Consider the following 19314-nt stretch of genomic DNA (forward strand, 5'->3'; position numbering starts at 1 on the left):
TTATTTTTCTAATTACAACGTAGTTTTTTTTCCCCAAGCATTGTTTATTGGGAGTGTAAATGCCATTTTATCTAGCGGGCGGCAAAAAAATCCCCAATATAAATGGTCAGTATGTTCTACAAAGGACTTAAAACACGGCTTTATAAAGTGAGCTTTCAAGGTTGCTGGATGATGAGTACAAAGGCAACAGTTTCTCTTCTGTATTTGCACGTTAAAATTGGACTGTTTTCCCTAACTCCTGCCTGGACCTATTTGTATTTACTTGTATCATGGCGAATGGAAGAGCACTGACTTGGTTGTTGGACTCAAGAACAGACAACTCTGCACACATGTTGTCAGCAAAAAGGCAGGTATAAAGTTTCCCAATCTCATGATAAAGCTAAATTGCACTTGTGGATTATATATATTTTTTATGACAGTGCCATCCATCGCCTTACAAAAAACTGGAGGTCACCCTACAGAGAAATGTCAAATGCTTACAATAAGAGATAACATTGATGTAGACAGGACCATTACTGACACCCAAATCTTGGCAGTCATTGATACTTTTAACACATTCGATCATGTGTATCTAGAGCTAATACCGCATTTTAAGGTCAATACGGTGCAGAAAAAAACGAAAGATTTGCCAGTAAATAGAAAGTGCGTATTATACCGAAATGAAATGATCCGCATTTCTATAGCGCTTTTCAAGTCAATGACTTCCCAAAGCGCTTTACAGTGTGCTTCACATTTCCCAATAGCGGCCTTGTATTGCAGCCATGTTCGGCGCTAACCTGCTTATTGGGGTATTAGGGGTTCAGTGTCTTACCCAAGGACACTTTGACATGTAACACGGAAAAGCCGGGATTCGAACAGGGATCCCTTGATCCCAAGACGAGCGCTCTACCTCCTGAGCTACTGCCGCCCCATTCTCTGGAGTTAAACAAAATAAAAATAAACCTAAATGCATGATTAGAAAGACAAAATTTTAGATACTTTAACAATTCCAAGGTAATCTAGCTATATTATGTTCTATATTTTTTTTTTTAATGCAACCCTTGCTATTGCTGTAGTTTGGATTTATTGAGTCTTACGGTTCGGTGCACTTTATATATGATTTGGGGAGGTCGGGGACGGATCAATTGGTTTGGAATTATTCATATGGGGAAAATTTGTTCGAGATATGCTAATTCTACAATCCGGGAACAAATTCATCTTGTATGTAGAGGGAACACTGTGTAAATAAAAAGGGTGGTATAACGCAAGTACAAACATATATACATTTATATATTAAAAGGTAAAAGGTTACCTTGAGCCCGGCTGGTCCGGTTCGGCCTGGGTTTCCGTGGGGACCAGGAGGACCCTGTAAGAGAAGACAAGCAAATTGGTCTGAACACCGCTACTGGTAGTACAGAATGATGTGTGTTATTTGGGTGCTGAGTTGGGATCACTCTATGTTGATAACTTGCCATTTAAACTAAATTTCCCAGGTTTTGGTGCAGTGTTTCTGAGGGTGGAATGGAAAATGGGGCTCTGTGGAACAACTCCAACATGTGGATGTAGTTCTTCTGCACTTTGCTCCCGCCAATTCCACCGCCCCCCAACACTAGCACACACATTTGCGAAGACTGCAAACGAGTAATCCAGATCACCTCGTTGCAAAACATTCTCGAGTCCTTTGCCAAGTGCATGCTGGTTTCTGAATCAGCTGTTGTTGTTATAGTAGAAGCAGCAGCATAATTTGGCTGAACGGAAGCATGTCTGTCAAGTACGGCAGACGCTGACAAAGGGAGACAAAACAACCGGTTTTCTGAAATTCAAACAGTTTGACACAGTCGTTTATCTGTCTGACCGTCTTCCCAAGGGAAACTTCTCCCTGTGAATTTCTGACCCAAGATCTTATTCTCTGCATAGTGGGGCATCTCTCGCCTTGCCCCCAACCCCGCAGGGGGTTAAGGGTCGGCAGAGTCAGACGGTGTAGAAGAAAAAAAAACGTGTTTAAAAGGGCAAGCCGAGTGGGGTTCATTGAGGTGACTAGGAACAAGTCAGCCTTCATTTGGTGGTCTTCGGGAACCAGCATATGCAGACGTGTCCCTTGTAGAAGCTCTCGTAAGACCCCATTCACGTCGTTTTTAAGATAAACCAAAACGCCCGACGTTGTTATTGTGTTTTAATTTACAAGTGTAGAAAAACCTTGGTTCTGTTGTGATAAAGATTAAAAAAAATATCGATTTTTATGGGTACCATTTATGTAGTCATAATCTACAAAAGTTCAACTGAGGCAACTGGAATCTTCCGGGAATGTTGTATTTCTGTAAACATTGAAATAACGCTTACACCATTCTCATAGGAATGAAATATGGCCACTCATGACAGTTTTAGGAATTCAAGATTCATTTTCCAATACACATATGTCCTGTATTTGAGACAGAGATTAAACAGACAGCATGGTGACAGTTTTACATTTTTTTCTGTAAAATATATATGTGATTGAATCTATCCTTGTCACTTGGTACTAGTATGGAAAGATGTTTCACTATAGGTAACAATAACATCCATTTCATCATTCATTCTACTCTTAATTCTATTCAGTAAAGCAGCAAAGTGTTTCAAACAACTGTATCACTGTAAAATATCTTGACCAAATGTGGTCATGACCATAAGACTTCTTGTATACATGTAAGTGGCTTTTCTTGATTTTTTTTTAAATTAAAAGCATTTGGAACCAAATATTAAGAACCTCTTTCATCAACCTCGGTTTACCAATTACAACACTTCTATCAAAGACAATTAACTTCCCAAATAATTATTACATGCCAGGACTTAACCAAAAGCCTGCACTGGAAAACTATGACAAAACTATGTGGATTTTTGGACGTTAGCACTATTTGTACAGTAATTTGATCATTTGAATTGCTGAAATAGCTTTTGAAGGACAAATTCCATTCAGACGATAAGAGCTGGGTGTCATTTTACTTTTGTAATCATTTGTTCATTTAGTCATTCGTTAGTCATTAATTGTCTTCTTTTGTTTGAGACGCTGGTATCACTCATTCCACGGATTCTCAGTGGTTGATTTTGCCTAACTCAAGTGTCCCTTTCATTGTCCCTTGGCATACAGCTAGTCGGGCCCCGCCAGACCTTTGGTGTGTTTGTGTGCGTCCAGACAGTGTTCACAGGATGCTGTTCTTCCCAAAATACACCAACACACACAGTCGGCATGTTTGAATTACATGTTTCATAATGTGGTTTGGGGAATACACTTGCAGACGTAGGCTGGCAAAAATGTTTTATTTTTTATTTTTATTATTATTATCATTGGTTTTGTTTTTTTGGTACAGCAAACATAGCTTACCCGGAACAGGTGTCTAATTAGAGAAGGCGAGGGCGGGGTGCAGGCGAAGGCCCCCGACCAAAGGCGGCCTCGGCGGCTTTACAGGGCGTTACTGCGGTCCAACCTCAACTCGGGCCGAAATCCTACTTATTTGAGTATAGCGCTTTAGGTTTGATCTCATGGCAACGGCACGCCATTTTCAGGTATAAATACTAAGCAAACTGCATCTCAATGCCATATGGAAAACTACAACTCAATTTCCGGATGTTTTATTTGCGCGTGTGATGTCAAGTTCCCACATAGAATACTTTGGACAAGCTCAGAAACCAACATAAACTAGCATTAGACTTTAAAGTGCATGCTCTTGAAAGCCACTTAATATACAGTCTCCGTCAAAACACCTTTAGTTCATTATGTTCAGCCAGATGGGAGCCGAAGGGGATGATTTCAAAGCGTATTTTTCAATGTTCACAAAGGTTTTCTTCTGTTTGGTAGACACATAAATTATTTTTATTGCAAGACTGCCATTACATGTAATGATTATTTCAATTTATTTCAATTTCAAAGTAACGTCTACTGACTTGACACTTATTGTTTACCTATTTTTGACAACACTCGTCTAAACTTGAAGTCGATACTGAGCCAGGGAATGCATCATTTAGGGTATATATTGAATGAAACGTCCTTTCCAAAATTGATGTTTGTAGAAAGGACTGAGCACAATTGCAAACATAACAAAATACTGCACTTTTTTGTCCAGCTTAATGAAACAAAATATTACTTGTTAAAGGTGGGCTCCGTTGTTTGAGGTGCCCAACTGAGATCAATGAACCTTTCTTTTTTTCTTTCCAACGCACCTATTTATCTTACTTAAGGGACGTGCAACGCATTGCAGCTTTTTGTTAGTGCAGCATGAAAATGGTCAAAATGAGGAAATGCCCGTTTCAACAGTCCAAATACAAACCCAATCTCATATAATGGAGAAAAGTAAAGTTTTTTTGTGCGTATCTAAATAAGGCAAGTACTTGCACAGGCAAAAAAGTACCTTGACAGAGGATGATGTGATGATTGAGCCTCAACGAGTAAACATTTTTCAAATTCCGTACAGCAGTTTTAGGTTTATTCTGTTTGTTTCTGCTTTTATTATTGGACAAATGCAAGGTAGATTGCATAGGATGCCAGTTTGTAATTTTGACTACTATTCATCACTGCTGTTTGTTATTTTAACTAGTATGCACTGTTTACATAATTGACACTATCGGCCACTAGTGTTGCTATTCTTTGATTTCCCACACATTTTAGTGTGAATCTGCTCATTTGTCTTTCAGAACAGATTTCGAGTCTGGCATAGTGAGGGCTTTTATGTACAGTAATTAAAATCAATTGAAGTATTCTCTCCTCGTTTTAATAGTCAATTAAACCATAAACCTATACTTCAAGTTATACCTATAAATGCTAAAATCTATGAAATTTTGAATTATTGGCATTTTTAAAATGTCGCTTTCTCCTCAGCATGCAAGTCAAAAATAATGATGCTATAAGGTAAAAGTAGGGGTACGCTGAAGAAAATAGTAACAGACAAGTTCAGACTTCACATGCAGCTCGCACCTTCATCACGAGCCCTCAAAACGGATGCTGTCTGTACCGAGACCAGTCGCTATGGCCACAGCGTCTCACACTCTCGTGTGGGGATCAAAGGTCAAGGTTCACGGGTGTTGCCTGGCTGAGCTCAATGGTGGTCTGTGTGCCATTGTGTCAGTTTCCCGTAATCCAAGGCTATTGAGGGTTATGCAGGAAATATAAGGACTACCTGAGACTGAAAAAAGTGCATGTTTGCAGAATTTTACCTGGAAAGAAACTAAAAACGCAAACTAAGCAAAAAGGGATACATGATTAGATTTAAAACATAACACTTGAATAATGACTATTCATTCCATGTTTTTGCTATATTTTTAGGCCTATAGAGTTGAGTTTCCAGACTTTTAAAATCAAAAGGACCATCTTGATTACAATAATCCCTTATATATTGCGCTGATTAGGTCACAAAGAACTTGTGATAGGCAAAATATGTGAAGTAGACACATTTACATTTTAGAATTATTATGCAATCAATTACTCAATTATACAGTACCAAAGAAGAAGCCCATTAAACCCTTATTTTGTTGTTATATTGATGTCGTCTTGCCCATGTCGGCTCTAATCCATATTCTCTTGTTCACTGGTAGGAGACGACAACTTAATTGTAGATTGTCAATATTCTCGCCAAACCCTAGAAAATGTGAACCTTAACCAGGCATTTATTTGGTAAATAAATAAGCTTGATACATACATTATCTTTGTTTTTTTTCCTGCATAGTCTGTCTTGCTGTGACTAAATAGGAATTGCGTTGTGTTGTAAGGTTTTTTTATGATTGCTTGACAAGGGGAATTGCAATCGCTAATAAGGGGAGATATCGGCTGAAGTTGACCGGTATGTGTTCTGTGAAATAATAATAAGCAGAAAGACTGTTTAGCAGAATGCAGAACACGATGCAAATCTGTGAAGTAGTCATGTCATGTCAAGTCATGTTTATTTGTATAGCCCTTAATCACAAGGAGTCTCAAATGGCTGCTCAGACCACAGACTATTACAAACTGCATACTATTATTACACCATCCCCTGACCTAAAACCTACATGAGGGCAATGAAAAACTCAAAAACCTAAACATGAGGAAAATGAAAAAAACCTTGAGAAGCAAAACAGTGAAAAGTAAACCGCGCTATAGAGGAGTTACTGCGGTTCATAATAAGTAGTTCATTAGGCTAACATAATACGATTCATTTGATTGAATTATTTTGTTGCAATTCCAATTGTTAGTTGTTTTATGACCAGGCAAGGTTAATATTATCAACATAAGCCTAGAGCGCCCTCTTGTCGTTTAGTGTGAATAACACATTTAAAGTGATATACAGTACTGGTAACAGAAATGTAAAACTAAATTATATAATAATGTGTTAACAATTTCACAGATAAGTCTCACCAAAGTATAAGTCTGTCATGATTACTGATTCGGGGCACCTGCGGCTGCCCCGGTGGCGCCAACAGCCCTGGTCGCTGATTGGCTCCTTGACACTTTCTAAACCCCCGGCTCCCTGTTACCGGCATCCGATCGTTGCGAACCTTCAGCTCCCGCTAAGGCAAGCCTTCCGAACCTGACTTCCAGTTTTTGACTCCCGTACGTTTCCCGGCTTCGACCTGTTTCCGTTTGATCACGTCTCTGCTCCTGCGCCCCGACAACCCGACCTGCTTTTCCCTCTTCGACACCGCTATCGCTCGCCAGAGAAGTGCCACTTCCGCGTCCCAAGCGATCTGCTCCCCACAATCAACGATCACTGGATCGTGGGTGCCAGCTCACGTCTCTTTTCAAATAAAACTAAGAAACTAACGCAATTGGGTTCCCGTCTCCGTTCCTGGTTCCTGAAAAAGTCACACACAGTCAAACTTTGACCAAAAAACAGTGACTTTTAGTGCAGAAAATACCTTTCCTGAGATCTGAAATTTAAAAAGGATGTTCTTCAGCTCTCTGCAGGTGATTTACTGTGCATCTTTGGCTACTGCAAATGAATAAACTGCATTGTTATAACTCAACTGCAAAAAAGTAAAGTTGGCAGTTATTTGTTTTTCTAAGATATTTGGAGTAAAACCATATTGGTTGGCTTCTCTGGTCAACTGGATGAGAACCTATTCTAAACTCTGGTCAGAACCATAGCTGGATTACTGTGCTTGTAGTGTACACGAAAAACCACATATGTTTTAAAAAGAAAGAGAAAAAAACATGATAGAGACCAAGTTTCTGTCCATTTCCACAACGGCGTCTATGTAGGAGAGAAAACCAACTCACACAAGCATGAGATGTGACGAAAACTTATACTCGCCAGGCTAAAAGTTACCTCTTCAACCAGATCCCAACAATGTTGCAAAAGGATGAAAATTTTCCAGGAAATGTCAAGAAAGTTTCCAGTAACTTTCTATTAAAAGTACTTTCCAGACCGGTCTTACAATTTCTTACACTTGAGGGTTTTATTCTAGTGCACTTCACAAAAAAATCCAGTTCATTTTTGTGGAACTTTAAACTTTTAAGATTTCCAGAAACTTTAATCAAAAATGGGATTATCGCGAGAGGCTCAGGGAGGACAAAAAGGTGGCCTGAACATGTGTTTTCTGTCTGTTTAAAGAGCTTTTATTAGGCATCCTGTGGCACAGCCGGTCTTTTGAAAGGCCATCTTTATATGAGGTTTCCTGTTTATGCTTAGGGGTGGGAGGTCAGCCCTCGCAGCCCCATGCTGAATATGGTCAATCTGCATAGGAAAACTTTATTTGCATGTCATAGCAACAATTTAAGAGTGCAATTGTGTCAGCTTCGAGGGATGTGTGCAGATTTTGGCTTTGCAGGTCAAAAATATCCTCATTATTGTTATTATCATAATTTTAGCATACAATCTGGGTCTGTAACATATGTGATGGAAGCCCCGCACTGAGGCCTCTGTCACGTCTCTGTTACTGAGGCGTCAAGCAACATGTACACACTGAGAGCACACAGACACATTCAGACGCAACGGTAGCTCCAAAAACGAATGACCCAAAATTGACTCATTAACAGCTTGTAGACTCATAGCTGCAGTTGGGCTGCATGAAATGACTATTCAGATGTTATCCACCAATGTGTTCTTTTTGTGTGTTTGAATACGTTTTCCATTCAATAACCGATCAAAAGTGTATCACAACTGAGGCTGCCCATGAGCAATGGCATATAAGTATAGTAACGACAAGGTTTTACCTGTCCATGACTTGGGAGCTAGGCTGGCCGAAGAGCCAACAATGGGTATGTTTACATGCAGGCTTTAGTTAGAAATTGGACCATGGGTGTCCAAACTACGGCCCGCGGGCCGCAGCGGGCCCGTTTTTATTGGCCCGCAGCAAATTTTGAAAGTATAGTTAAATATGGCCCGCACATGGTGCTTGAGCTCTACTCTGTTGCACTTCTCTGTTTTAACACTAGATGGAGCCAGTAACGGAAAAGGTGCTTTTCCACCCATGCATTTGGGATCCCCTGAACTGGAAAACATTGGAATTGTGTTTTCTTTGCTTACTTAATGAACCTTCTTTTCATTCATTTGAAGTGCCATTGAAATTCAAAGTGTATTACTGTGTAACTTATTCTGACACAAAATAGATTGATTGTTAATTCTAAACCCTATCAGTGCAGATAAACGTAAATTTTGCTACTAAAAATAGGTTAACAACGAAATTAGAGTAGATGACCGGCTATCAAATTGAAAAATAAATAAAACATTCATCCATCCATCCATTATCTGCACCGCTTATCTTCAGTAAGGTCGCAGGGGTGCTGGAGCCCATCCCAGCTGTCTTTGGGCAGTGGGCAGGGGACACCCTGAACTGGTTGCCGGCCAGTCGCAGGGCACACAGGGACAGACAGGTCACTCGCTCATTCACACCTAGGGACAATTTGGACCGGCCAATTGACCTGACATGCATGTTTGTGGAATGTGGGAGGAAGCCGAAATGCCCGGAGGAAACCCACGCAACCCACGGGGAGAACATGCAAACTCCACACAGGAAGATTCGATCTCATGACCTCAAAACTGCGCCGCACACGCGCTAACCACTGCCCCGCCATGCTGCCCGAAATTAATCATATTTAATAAAATAAATAACTCAGGTATTGCTGAGGTTTGTATTCGAGACCGTATCGCTATATACAAAAAATGTTATCAACATATTTTTCTCCTACTGGCCCTTTCAAAAAATGTTTAAGCCAACGCGACTCAAAAAGTTTGCCCACCCCTGAATTAAGACTATTGTCAGAACAAATCCGTTTTACAGGCTCAAGCATTTGTTTAACACACAAAAGTACTGTGTATAAGTTTTATTTTATATATATATATATATACTGGACTGTCTCAGAAAATTAGAATATTGTGATGAAGTTCTTTATTTTCTGTAATGCAATTAAAAAAACAAAAATGTCATACATTCTGGATTCATTACACATCAACTGAACTATTTCAAGCCTTTTATTATTTTAATATTGCTGAATTTGGCTTACAGCTTAAGAAAACTCAAAAATCCTATCTCAAAATATTAGAATATCATGAAAAAGTATACAAGTAGGCTATTCAACTAATCACCTGAATCATCTAATTAACTCGAAACACCTTGCGAGGGTTTCCTGAGCCTTAAAAATACTCAGCTTGGTTCAGTAAACTAAATCACAAGTATGGGGAAGACTGCTGATCTGTCTGCTGTCCAGAGGACCATCATTGAAACCCTCCATCAGGAGGGTAAGACACAAAAAGAAATTTCTCAAAGAGCAGGCTGTTCACAGAGTGCAGTTTCAAAGCATATCCACAAAAAGTCTGTTGGAAGGGAAAAATGTGGCCGGAAACGCTGCACAGCCAAGAGAGATGACCGCAGCCTTAACAAAATTGTGAAGAAGAGCCGCTTCCAGAATTTGGGGGAGCTTCAAAGACAGTGGGCTGAAGCTGGAGTCCAGGTATCACAGACGTGTCCGGGAAATGGGCTACAATAGCCGTATTCCCATGGTCAAGCCACTTCTGAACTCAAGACAACGGAAGAAGCGTCTGACTTGGGCTATGGAGAAGAAGCACTGGACAGTTGCAGAGTGGTCCAAAGTCCTCTTTTCAGACGAAAGCAAGTTTTGCATTTCATTTGGAAGTCAAGGCGCCAGAGTCTGGAGAAAGGCTGGAGAGGAGCAAAATCCAAGTTGCTTGAAATCCAGTGTGAAGTTCCCACAGTCAGCAATGGTTTGGGGAGCCATGTCAGCTGCTGGTGTTGGTCCACTGTGTTTCATCAAGTCCAGAGTAAATGCAACTGTGTACCAAGAGATTTTAGAGCACTACATGCTTCCATCTGCTGAAAAGCTCTATGGAGATGAGGATTTCATTTTCCAGCATGATCTGGCACCTGCCCACAGTGCCAAAACCACAAGTAACTGGTGCACTGACCATGGCATCACTGTCCTTGATTGGCCTCCTAATTCCCCTGACCTGAACCCCATCGAGAATTTGTGGGGTATAGTGAAGAAGAAGATGAAAGACACCAGACCTACAAATGCAAATGAGCTGAAGGCCGCTATCGAAGCATCCTGGGCATCAATAACACCTCAGCAATGCCACAGGCTGATTGCCTCCATGCCACGCCGGATTGATGCAGTAATCCGTGCAAAAGGATTCCCAAACAAGTACTGAGTGCATCAATGGACATTTTCAAATGTTTGATTTAGTTTTGCTGTTATAAAATGATTTTTTTACTTGGTCTGAGGAAGTATTCTAATATTTTGAGATAGGATTTTTGAGTTTTTTTCAGCTGTAAGCCAAAATCAGCAGTGCTCAAATAATAAAAGGCTTGAAATAGTTCAGTTGATGTGTAATGAATCCAGAATGTATGACATTTTTGTTTTTTTAATTGCATTACAGAAAATAAAGAACTTTATCACAATATTCACATTTTCTGAGACAGTCCAGTATATATATATATATATATATATATATATATATATATATATATATATATATATATATATATATATATATATATATATATATATATATATATATATATATATATATATATATATATATATATATATATACATATATAATAAAACTTATATATATATATATATATATATATATATGTATAACAGATAACTATTGGAGCATCACATAATAATAAGCAGGCAAATGTATAATTATAAGCAGTGAATCAGAATGTAGAACGCAATGCATGATGCAAATCTGTAAAGAAGCAAAACCCTGAAAAGTAAACCACTTTATAGGGAGGGATTACAGTTCTGTGCACATGCAGTTTCCCTCTTCAGGACATTTTTTTTTTCTTTGTTGGTCTCCCAATGAACTGTAAATGTGTAGTACAAAGAAGAATGATACACCCAAAATTGGGCTTACTCGCTAAAATGTATCGGTTGATTTCTCTGGGACATTTTATTATCTAAGGCCACAGCAAAAATGCCACAGTTTTATCCATCCATATATAGTGTAAATTCATGCTTCTGGCAAGCCACATAAGACCACAACTTGTAAACACGCGGGACAGAGCAACGAGGCACACTTTTGGAGCGAGAAGGAAACAAGCACTGTACTTTGTCGATTTTGTGTCAAAACTAAAATCTGGGAAACACATCTATTTGCATTATGATCTTGCTCCTGTTTTGCCCTCGTAAAAGGATGACTCGCAAATGCAATGCATGTGGGGATGTTTATTTGTCAAAAGCCGTGTGGACACAATTCAGATAAAATCATCTGAATTGTTAGAAAACTGGTATTTTTACAGTGTTTGGAGTCTAATCAACATGTGTGTGCTACTAAGTGTGTTCTGCAGAACTTTCTGCTTCGGAGAAAGTCTCAGAGGCTCCAAAAGGGGTCACCTGGTCATATTGTTCAAAATAAACAATACAGTGCATCTGCATCAGAAAGAAATGCTTCACTGCCAAACCAGAGTGAGTCCAACAAGTCTGGCAAATATATTTTGAGCACACTGTAATTTTTTGTCCTTTTTGCCTCTTGGAAAAACATTAGAGATGTTTTTCAGAACAATGTGTGTTTTGTCTTCTTAAACCGCCTGGGGGCGTCGTTGCTGTCATGCACTTTCCGGATAAATGTCAACATGTTACCTATTGTTCTCTTTTATTGATGTTTACTATGTTTGTGTACCGTAACTCAATGCTAAATCTATTCCACCCTGGTCATCCTGGAAGGGGGATTACCACTTGTGAGGCCCCTTCTCAAGGTTTTTCCTTGCCCGCTTTTTGGTTTAAGATCAGGTAATGGTGTAATTGTAATCCTGTGCAGTCCTTTGAGACATTTTTGTGATTAAGAGCTATATGAATAAATGTGACTTGACTTGACTTGACTTAAAACCTCGAGTTTCAAATCTCAGGACTTAAGTTTGACAGAGGGTGTAAAGACTGAAACTCACCCTAGCACCCCTCTTGCCTGGCAAGCCTGGCTTCCCTGGAGGTCCTTGAAGTCCCTGCGGAACACAAAAAGAAAAAAAAAAACATATAAATAGGTTTTGCCTTTTGACTTATGCCATACACAAACACACACTTACACTTAATCAACCATCAGGCCATTGAGGACTGACGTAATTTAATTAACAGGTGATGAGAAATGAGATATGCCAGTCGGGTAACTAAGCCAGCACGGCAGGAAACGGTAGAAATAACAAGTCATTTCCTGTGCCACTGAATTTTTCTGTTCAACTTAATCAAGCCAAATGATTTTCTTTTAATCAAGGCGGAGATAAGTCAGGAAACACAATAACAGGCCCCCTGAAAGTCAGTTTCTAAATTGCATTCAGTTTTACAAATTCAATGTAAACTTATACCAAGATTAGAAATAAGCTAATTTTAAGACTTTCAAACAATGCGAAGCCTCTCGCATTGCAATTATAACTCCTACCCGAGTCTGGAATGTTTATTTTATGCTTCCTGTCACTCTGCTGGTTATAATTGCCCCCTTACTCTGACATTTTGACCTCTAAACTTGACACCACCCCTATTAGTGGAGGTGGGGCACTCTTTTGGTGGCCCCAGGACCTATTGTCTTTGACACACACCCCTGCGAGTCTTGGCCCTTTAAACACAATCACTTTTGTTTGTTTATGCCTACCGTAAACCCCACATTTGCCTCCTTAGCACCTGTGTGTGCATCTTGCTTCTTAAACATGATTGATCTAGACCAGGAGTCGGCAACCTATGACACGGGTGCCAGCAGTGGCACGCGAGGGGTTAACCAGTGGCACGCGAACGCACGGCAAAATAATAAGGATTATACTTTAAAAATGCAAATTTTTAGCTGAAATTTATACATTTTCAGTTGCGCGCCGTGTTATTTAGAGGCTTTACGTTAGCGACCCTCCTCCTCTGCTCCGTGTGTGAGCGTGTGTCTGCACGGCGCAGGGGAGAGGGGAGAGATCCGTGTTTTAACCCAGCCAACGAAACACACGTGCACTATAAATGACCGAATCATGACGGCTCCTCGAGCGAAAACATCTCGTTCTTTCCAGCAAGCCTGGACAGATGAATGAGGCTTTGTGCAAAAAATAACCGTGCTGTTTTGTGCATTATGCCTCAAGAGCGTTGTACCTTGCACAGCAAGTGTTAAACGTCATTGCGAGACGAAACATGAACATGAATTCAAGGATGAGTCTGACAAGGCGGAGACATTAAAAAGCGTTGTGTCCAGGTACAGCAAACAAACACAGACCCTAAAGACCTTTGTCACTGCTAAAAACACCACCATTGAAGCAAGCTATCACTGCATAGCAAAGTGCAGAAAACCATTTACTAATGGCGAATATTTTAAACAAGCGTATGTGTGTGCGTGCGTGGCCTCTGCTTTGCTGCTGTTATTTCAAGTTTTAATATTTTCTGCAACAAGATATCATTGATGAATGGTATGGTAGCTGACCATTTTACTTGTTTTTTATTGGAGTTTATAGTTGATGAAGAATGGTTGATTCTGGTTAATTCTTGTGGCAAAAAGTTGAAGTCATGGATGGCAACAGGCCTTTCCAATAGTTATTCACATTCTTTTTTTAGTGGATTGATGAACAAGAATAGTGAAAGATAAATTAGTCAGTTATACCAGTGTTTTTCAACCAGTGTGCCAGGGCACACTAGTGTGCCGTGAGACCTTGTCTAGTGTGCTGCTGGAATTTCCCAAATTTATCTTTCCTAAAAAATCAGGTCATTATTCAGTAGTTTTGCAATCTTCAGACGAGGAACTGTAATAGTCATCCATATCCAAAACTACAAAGCGGCGCTGCCACGAGCGGCTGCCTTTTCCAGCAGCTGCCCTGTTGTTTTATTGTCTGCTCCTATCTTCGGTGTTTTTTCTTCCCGTTTTGACAACTACACTCTGGATTACTTCTATCCTATGGACATGGGTTTCAACGCACAAGAAATGCGTGTATTTCAACTCCTTGCCCTGAGGAATTCTCGTGCCGGCGTGATGAAGGGGCCCATGGTGGAAGAAAAGCCGAAGCTAGCGAAGCGGCTAGCGGCGTTATAAGTCTTCGGTACCATCCGTAATCATGGTAAATGCGAACTCACGACCAAATAGGATCATCGAGTGCTTTTTGAAAACATCGAAGCGCACAGGGGGCGCAGTTGCTGTGTTTTGCGGAAACGTGGCTCACGTTTAGCATTCCGGACGCTAACGTGTAGCCACCCGGAGCCACCTGGAGAAATCCGGCTTCAATGTCGCTAAACAGAGACATGAAAGCCGGGGGGAATCGGAGAGGAGGCGGACTTGCTAACACGAGGTGGTGTATCCCTGGATTCTCACAAAGAAAAGATTTCCATCTGCCGCAGGAATGTCGAACTTTTGGACTGGCGTGACGTCATCCACTCCGCTACAAGCACCCTCGGGCATCATGTTAATCTGTTAATAAACAACGGGGTAGACTGCTGGAAGTGTGAATTTCCCTACGGGGATGAATAAAGTATATATCTATCTATCTATCTATCTATATCAGTGGGCGGAGTGGGTGGCAGTAGATTTTTATATACTTTTTTACACATATTATCTGCTCTTGAGGTAGCACAGTACATTTAATAACTTAATTTGTTTAACAAAGCGGTTTAAGATTGCACGGTAAAAAATAAAAACATAAAGCATATCATTATTTTTTATTTTAAGTATTATTTTCTTCTTTTTTTAATACTAATTATCTGCTTATGAGGTAGTACAGTGAAATATTTGACATAAATTATTTTCAAACATTTTTGATGGATTGTGTGCCTTGGAACTTTTTTATAAATAAAAGTGTACTTTGGTTAATAAAGGGTTGAAAAATACAGTTTTACAATTAAAATGTATAAACATGTTGTATATTTAGGCTGGTGTAAAATTACAGCTCTGTTGGATATTAAAAAAATGTTGTGCGAGTCAATAATCTTGGTGTGGATCACTTTTTTACAAGGAAATTTGAAAGTGGCATGCCACACCAAAAAGGTTGCTGACCCCCTAGACACATAAGAAAACATTCACCAAAGAGATTCAAACCAGCAGTGATTGAAGTCTGAATTTCGGGCCAAAGTCAATATAACAATTGAAAATGTGTGATTTTAGTTGCCTGCTTACAGGGCAGAAGTCCTTTAATGTGGGCTTTTACAAATCTCACAATGAAACATAATGTTCAGAAAAGCCTACTGATCAACAAATGTTTTGTTCGTAAACAAAATGATGGTCACATAAAACAACACAATTGCAAATTAATCTTCTATAACCAGTCAAGAAAAAACAAAGACAGACCAAAGGTACCAATTTCACGCCTCGTTTTGTTGTGCTCTTATAAAATAAGCTTTTTTCTACCGTATTTGCTTACATTTAGTAGCTGAATGATTGTTGACCAACGGCCCTGACCCTTAACCCAGCTTTGAAGATAGCCCACATGACTTCCACTAGCACCATACGACAGTGGAATCTGGTGCAAAAATGGCAAAATGTAAAACTTGACGCCTAACCTGGAAATTTTATAATGGCGGGAGATGATTTTGAACCATTGTGGGCAATGGGTCAGTGCCATGGGATAACAATAATAAATAGCATGGAATGTCTTAAATGGACAACAACTTTTATGGAATTAGGTTTTCTGAACAATTAAAAGGATGGAGCGTGTATTTTAAGGTTAAATTTGAAAAAAAAAAAAAAATCTTACCGCGGGGCCAGGTTCTCCTTTTAGTCCAACAGGTCCAGATAGCAGGGAGAACTGAGTAGGTGCTAAATCCCAGCTCTGGAAGCCATCAGTAGCAGGTAATGTCACAGGATTGTGCCAAGGTGTGGTTGGACGTGGGGTCACTGGAGCCTTGGTGGTTCTGGCTTGCTTAGTTGTTTTGATGACCTGTTTCAGGTTCACCTTGGTGGTTTTAGCAAAGGTTTTAGGGATAGTTGGCTTAGAAGGGTTCACTTTTGATACAACGGGTTTGGATGGAAAGGCTTTGACGGAATTTAGCTTGGGCTTAGCAAGAGTGGTTTTGGATAGTATGTCTTTGGCCTTTGTGGGGGTTTTCTTAATTGTGGTCGTTTGAAGTTTCTTTAGAGTTAGGGCTTGATATGATAAAGTAGGATCCAGTTGTTTCTTAGAAGGAATTGAGGGTGTTGGAGCTGTCGGAGTGTGTTTCATTTCTGTATCCGCAATTACCTTTTTCTTATAAGGAGCAGGCTTTGGTGAAGTTAGCCAGGTTGTTGTAGGACTTGTCGTTTTTGCAGTGGATGTTTTTGTGGACGATGGTTTGGGTGAGGCTGTCGTTTTTGCAGTGGAAGTTTTTGTGGAAGATGGTTTGGGTGAGGCTAATGTTATCCGTAGTGGAGCCGTGACAGTTTCAGTTCTTTCAGGAGAGGCTAGGCCAAGCTGAGCTGTGACTGGCAAAACCGTTCTCGGCGAAGGTATGGCAGTAGGGCGGGGTTTGGGCTTAACAGTACGGACAAGGGCTATACGCCTGACAGATGAGGCGGCAGCCGCTACGCTCCGGGCGAGACTCTGCCCAGTGACCTTTTTGGTCATTAAGGTGGCATATTTGGGGGCAGGTGTGGATGATGCATTGATTTGTCGTGGCAAGATAGGTAGAAGGGGCGCAAGGTTTGGCCTGTACGTATCAGCTTCCCTGCACTGTTTCTTGATATACTTGCAGTAGTTGTGAGCTGCCTGGGCAGACGGGATCAGGTCAAACTGGCAAATAGCTCCTTCAAAGTGAGCCGAAGCTCGTTGGCTCGAGCGGCCCAGCAAAAAGGAGTCCTCGTACTCTGGGGCCAATCCCTCTTCACTGTCCCACCCAAAGTCCAAACTAACACTCTGCTCTCCGCAGGAGGCATAAAGAGTCACCTTCTGTCCTTTAATTTCCACAGCCAGCTGGTGCCACTGGCCATCGTGGGGTTCATAGGGAAGCGAAACCGAGACGTTTGGTCCTGTGTGTAGGATTAGACTGCCCGGTACAAGCTGCAGGCCAAGAAGAAGCTTTTTCTTTTCTGAGAGCAGAGTGAAGAGAAAAGCAGTGTTGACTCTGTGAGATCTCAAACTCAGGACCAGCGTTGTGTCAGTCCAGACAGACGTGGGCCAGATAGAGCGCAGCGGGCCTTGGATGTGTGCCAGTTCGTTGAGGATGATTCCAGATTTGAAAGGAATGACCCCAGCTGGTACGGAGCGTGATGGCTTTTCTCCCGTAAGCCCCAACTTTTGGAGAATGTCCACATCTGAGGGGTTTGGAAAGCAGTTTTTAATAGATATTATTACAAATTTGAACAAGAATTTAATAAAACTCTATAAGGTAAAACCTCTGTTTGGTCAAAGGGCTATGGTGGGGGTCAGGAACCTATTTGACCCAAAGAGCCATAATCGCAAAAAATATTTTTGGGGGGAGAGAGAGCCATACCATAAATGTTAAGACAAAATTCAGCAAAACCACCAAACCTCTGCAGAAAAAAATCTAATTTTTCAGCGTATTCTATTTCACTGTGTGACGTGAGATGATTTGATAAAATTTATGAAATAAGAATAATGCCGGAGTCTTTGTCCCAAATCAAAAAATAAACCAGTTTAAGCTTGTCTCCCTTCCGCAATTACTCAAGATTGAGGCTCATTTTGACCATTATTTTGTCATAAGTAAGGGTTTTAAAACAAGGTGCAAGCAAAGTAATATTCAACATTTTCAACAATCGATCCTCGGCTAGTAGCTAAATTTTTTTACTCGACCCTTTCATCCGTTTGGCTTTGACACCCAGGATATGAGATACAGTAAGTGTTTTCATAACTTTAAGTGTGCTTTAAGAAGAATTCAATCCAAAGATCAAATTTATCTTCAATATTTACAAGTTCAAAAAGAAGGTGAACCATGAGTGATCATTACCTGAGCTCATTAAAGTTGACGGTAAATGGGAAAATGGCTGCCCACTGAGATAGATACGATTACTCAGCCAGGAACAGTGAGCATATTATTAAGAAATTGTTGGGGTCGACTTAAAGCATGCAGGAGAGGTCTTACAATTTTATGGATTTCCATCTAATGTGGGTGGGGTTGGAAACATTTTCTTTCCAACAAATGGTGGTTCACCAAATTCAAGGTGGTCCTGGAGCTATGAATAGTGTTGTTATTGTTTGGTGTCTCATACATTGAAGAGAGACGGTCTCCTGGACATTTTGCTTAGGTCTTTGTTTCAACGCTTTAGAAGTTTAACAATCACCTTTTTCTTCTTTGTCCTCGGACCTGCTGCCCAGATACGCTTTCAGAACCTCTATCATCATGAGAGTGTACAGGGTCAATAGTATTTCCAGAATTGCTCTCAGCAATTGTTTGGTTGCCAAGGGTCACAGCTCTCATTCAGTGTCATCAGTGATATCACAGCAACCCCCTTCACATATTTTTTTTCTCAGCTCCTTACTCCCTTTGACGTGACGTGTGGACCCCATCAGACACTTTCTAACAGTGACATGCTTATGAAAATATAAGAAGCTGCTTGGCATTATTGATGAGATGCCAAAAGAAGGAAAGTTACAACGAAGGATCCTTTAGTCCTCAGTAGAAAGTTTAAACAAACTAATTGGGCTAGCTTACTCAGACTGTTCATTTTACCTCTGAAAAGTGATGGGCTTTTAATCATCACAGTTAATTGGTAATACAAAGCTGTCCCGCCACAGTTGTTATGCCTTCTCAAGGTCCAATCCATTATCATCCTCCTCATAGCGTCACCAAGAATATAATTTAGTCCATTTTGGCAGAAAAGTCCTTTTCTTGCTAGAATAATTATTTTGTTTATTTTCTTTCGTCGAAACGTTTGCTTCAACACACTGAAGAAATGACCAATTTTGTGTTGATTTTCACCTAATACTAACTTTTTTCGAAGGCATACTCATACCTGTCAACCTACCTCCATGCCCTTACAAACTGTCGTATTT

General features: G+C 40.3%; 1 protein-coding gene across 1 annotated transcript in view; it reads right to left on the reverse strand.

The window, feature by feature from the left end:
- LOC148350945 (uncharacterized) overlaps positions 1 to 19314 on the reverse strand; it is a 100814-nt gene that overhangs the window by 64173 nt on the left and 17327 nt on the right. Inside the window, exons 3-5 of the mRNA XM_088320147.1 lie at positions 16084 to 17615; positions 12334 to 12387; positions 1292 to 1345 (exon numbers count right to left, since the gene is read on the reverse strand). Coding sequence (XP_088176273.1) covers positions 1292 to 1345; positions 12334 to 12387; positions 16084 to 17615 — 1640 coding nt within the window. The remainder of the gene's footprint in view (positions 1 to 1291; positions 1346 to 12333; positions 12388 to 16083; positions 17616 to 19314) is intronic.

Source organism: Urocampus carinirostris, chromosome 16, assembly GCF_059441175.1.
Source record: "Urocampus carinirostris isolate Australia breed hairy pipefish chromosome 16, RoL_Ucar_1.0, whole genome shotgun sequence".
In the NCBI taxonomy this organism is placed as follows: domain Eukaryota; kingdom Metazoa; phylum Chordata; class Actinopteri; order Syngnathiformes; family Syngnathidae; genus Urocampus; species Urocampus carinirostris.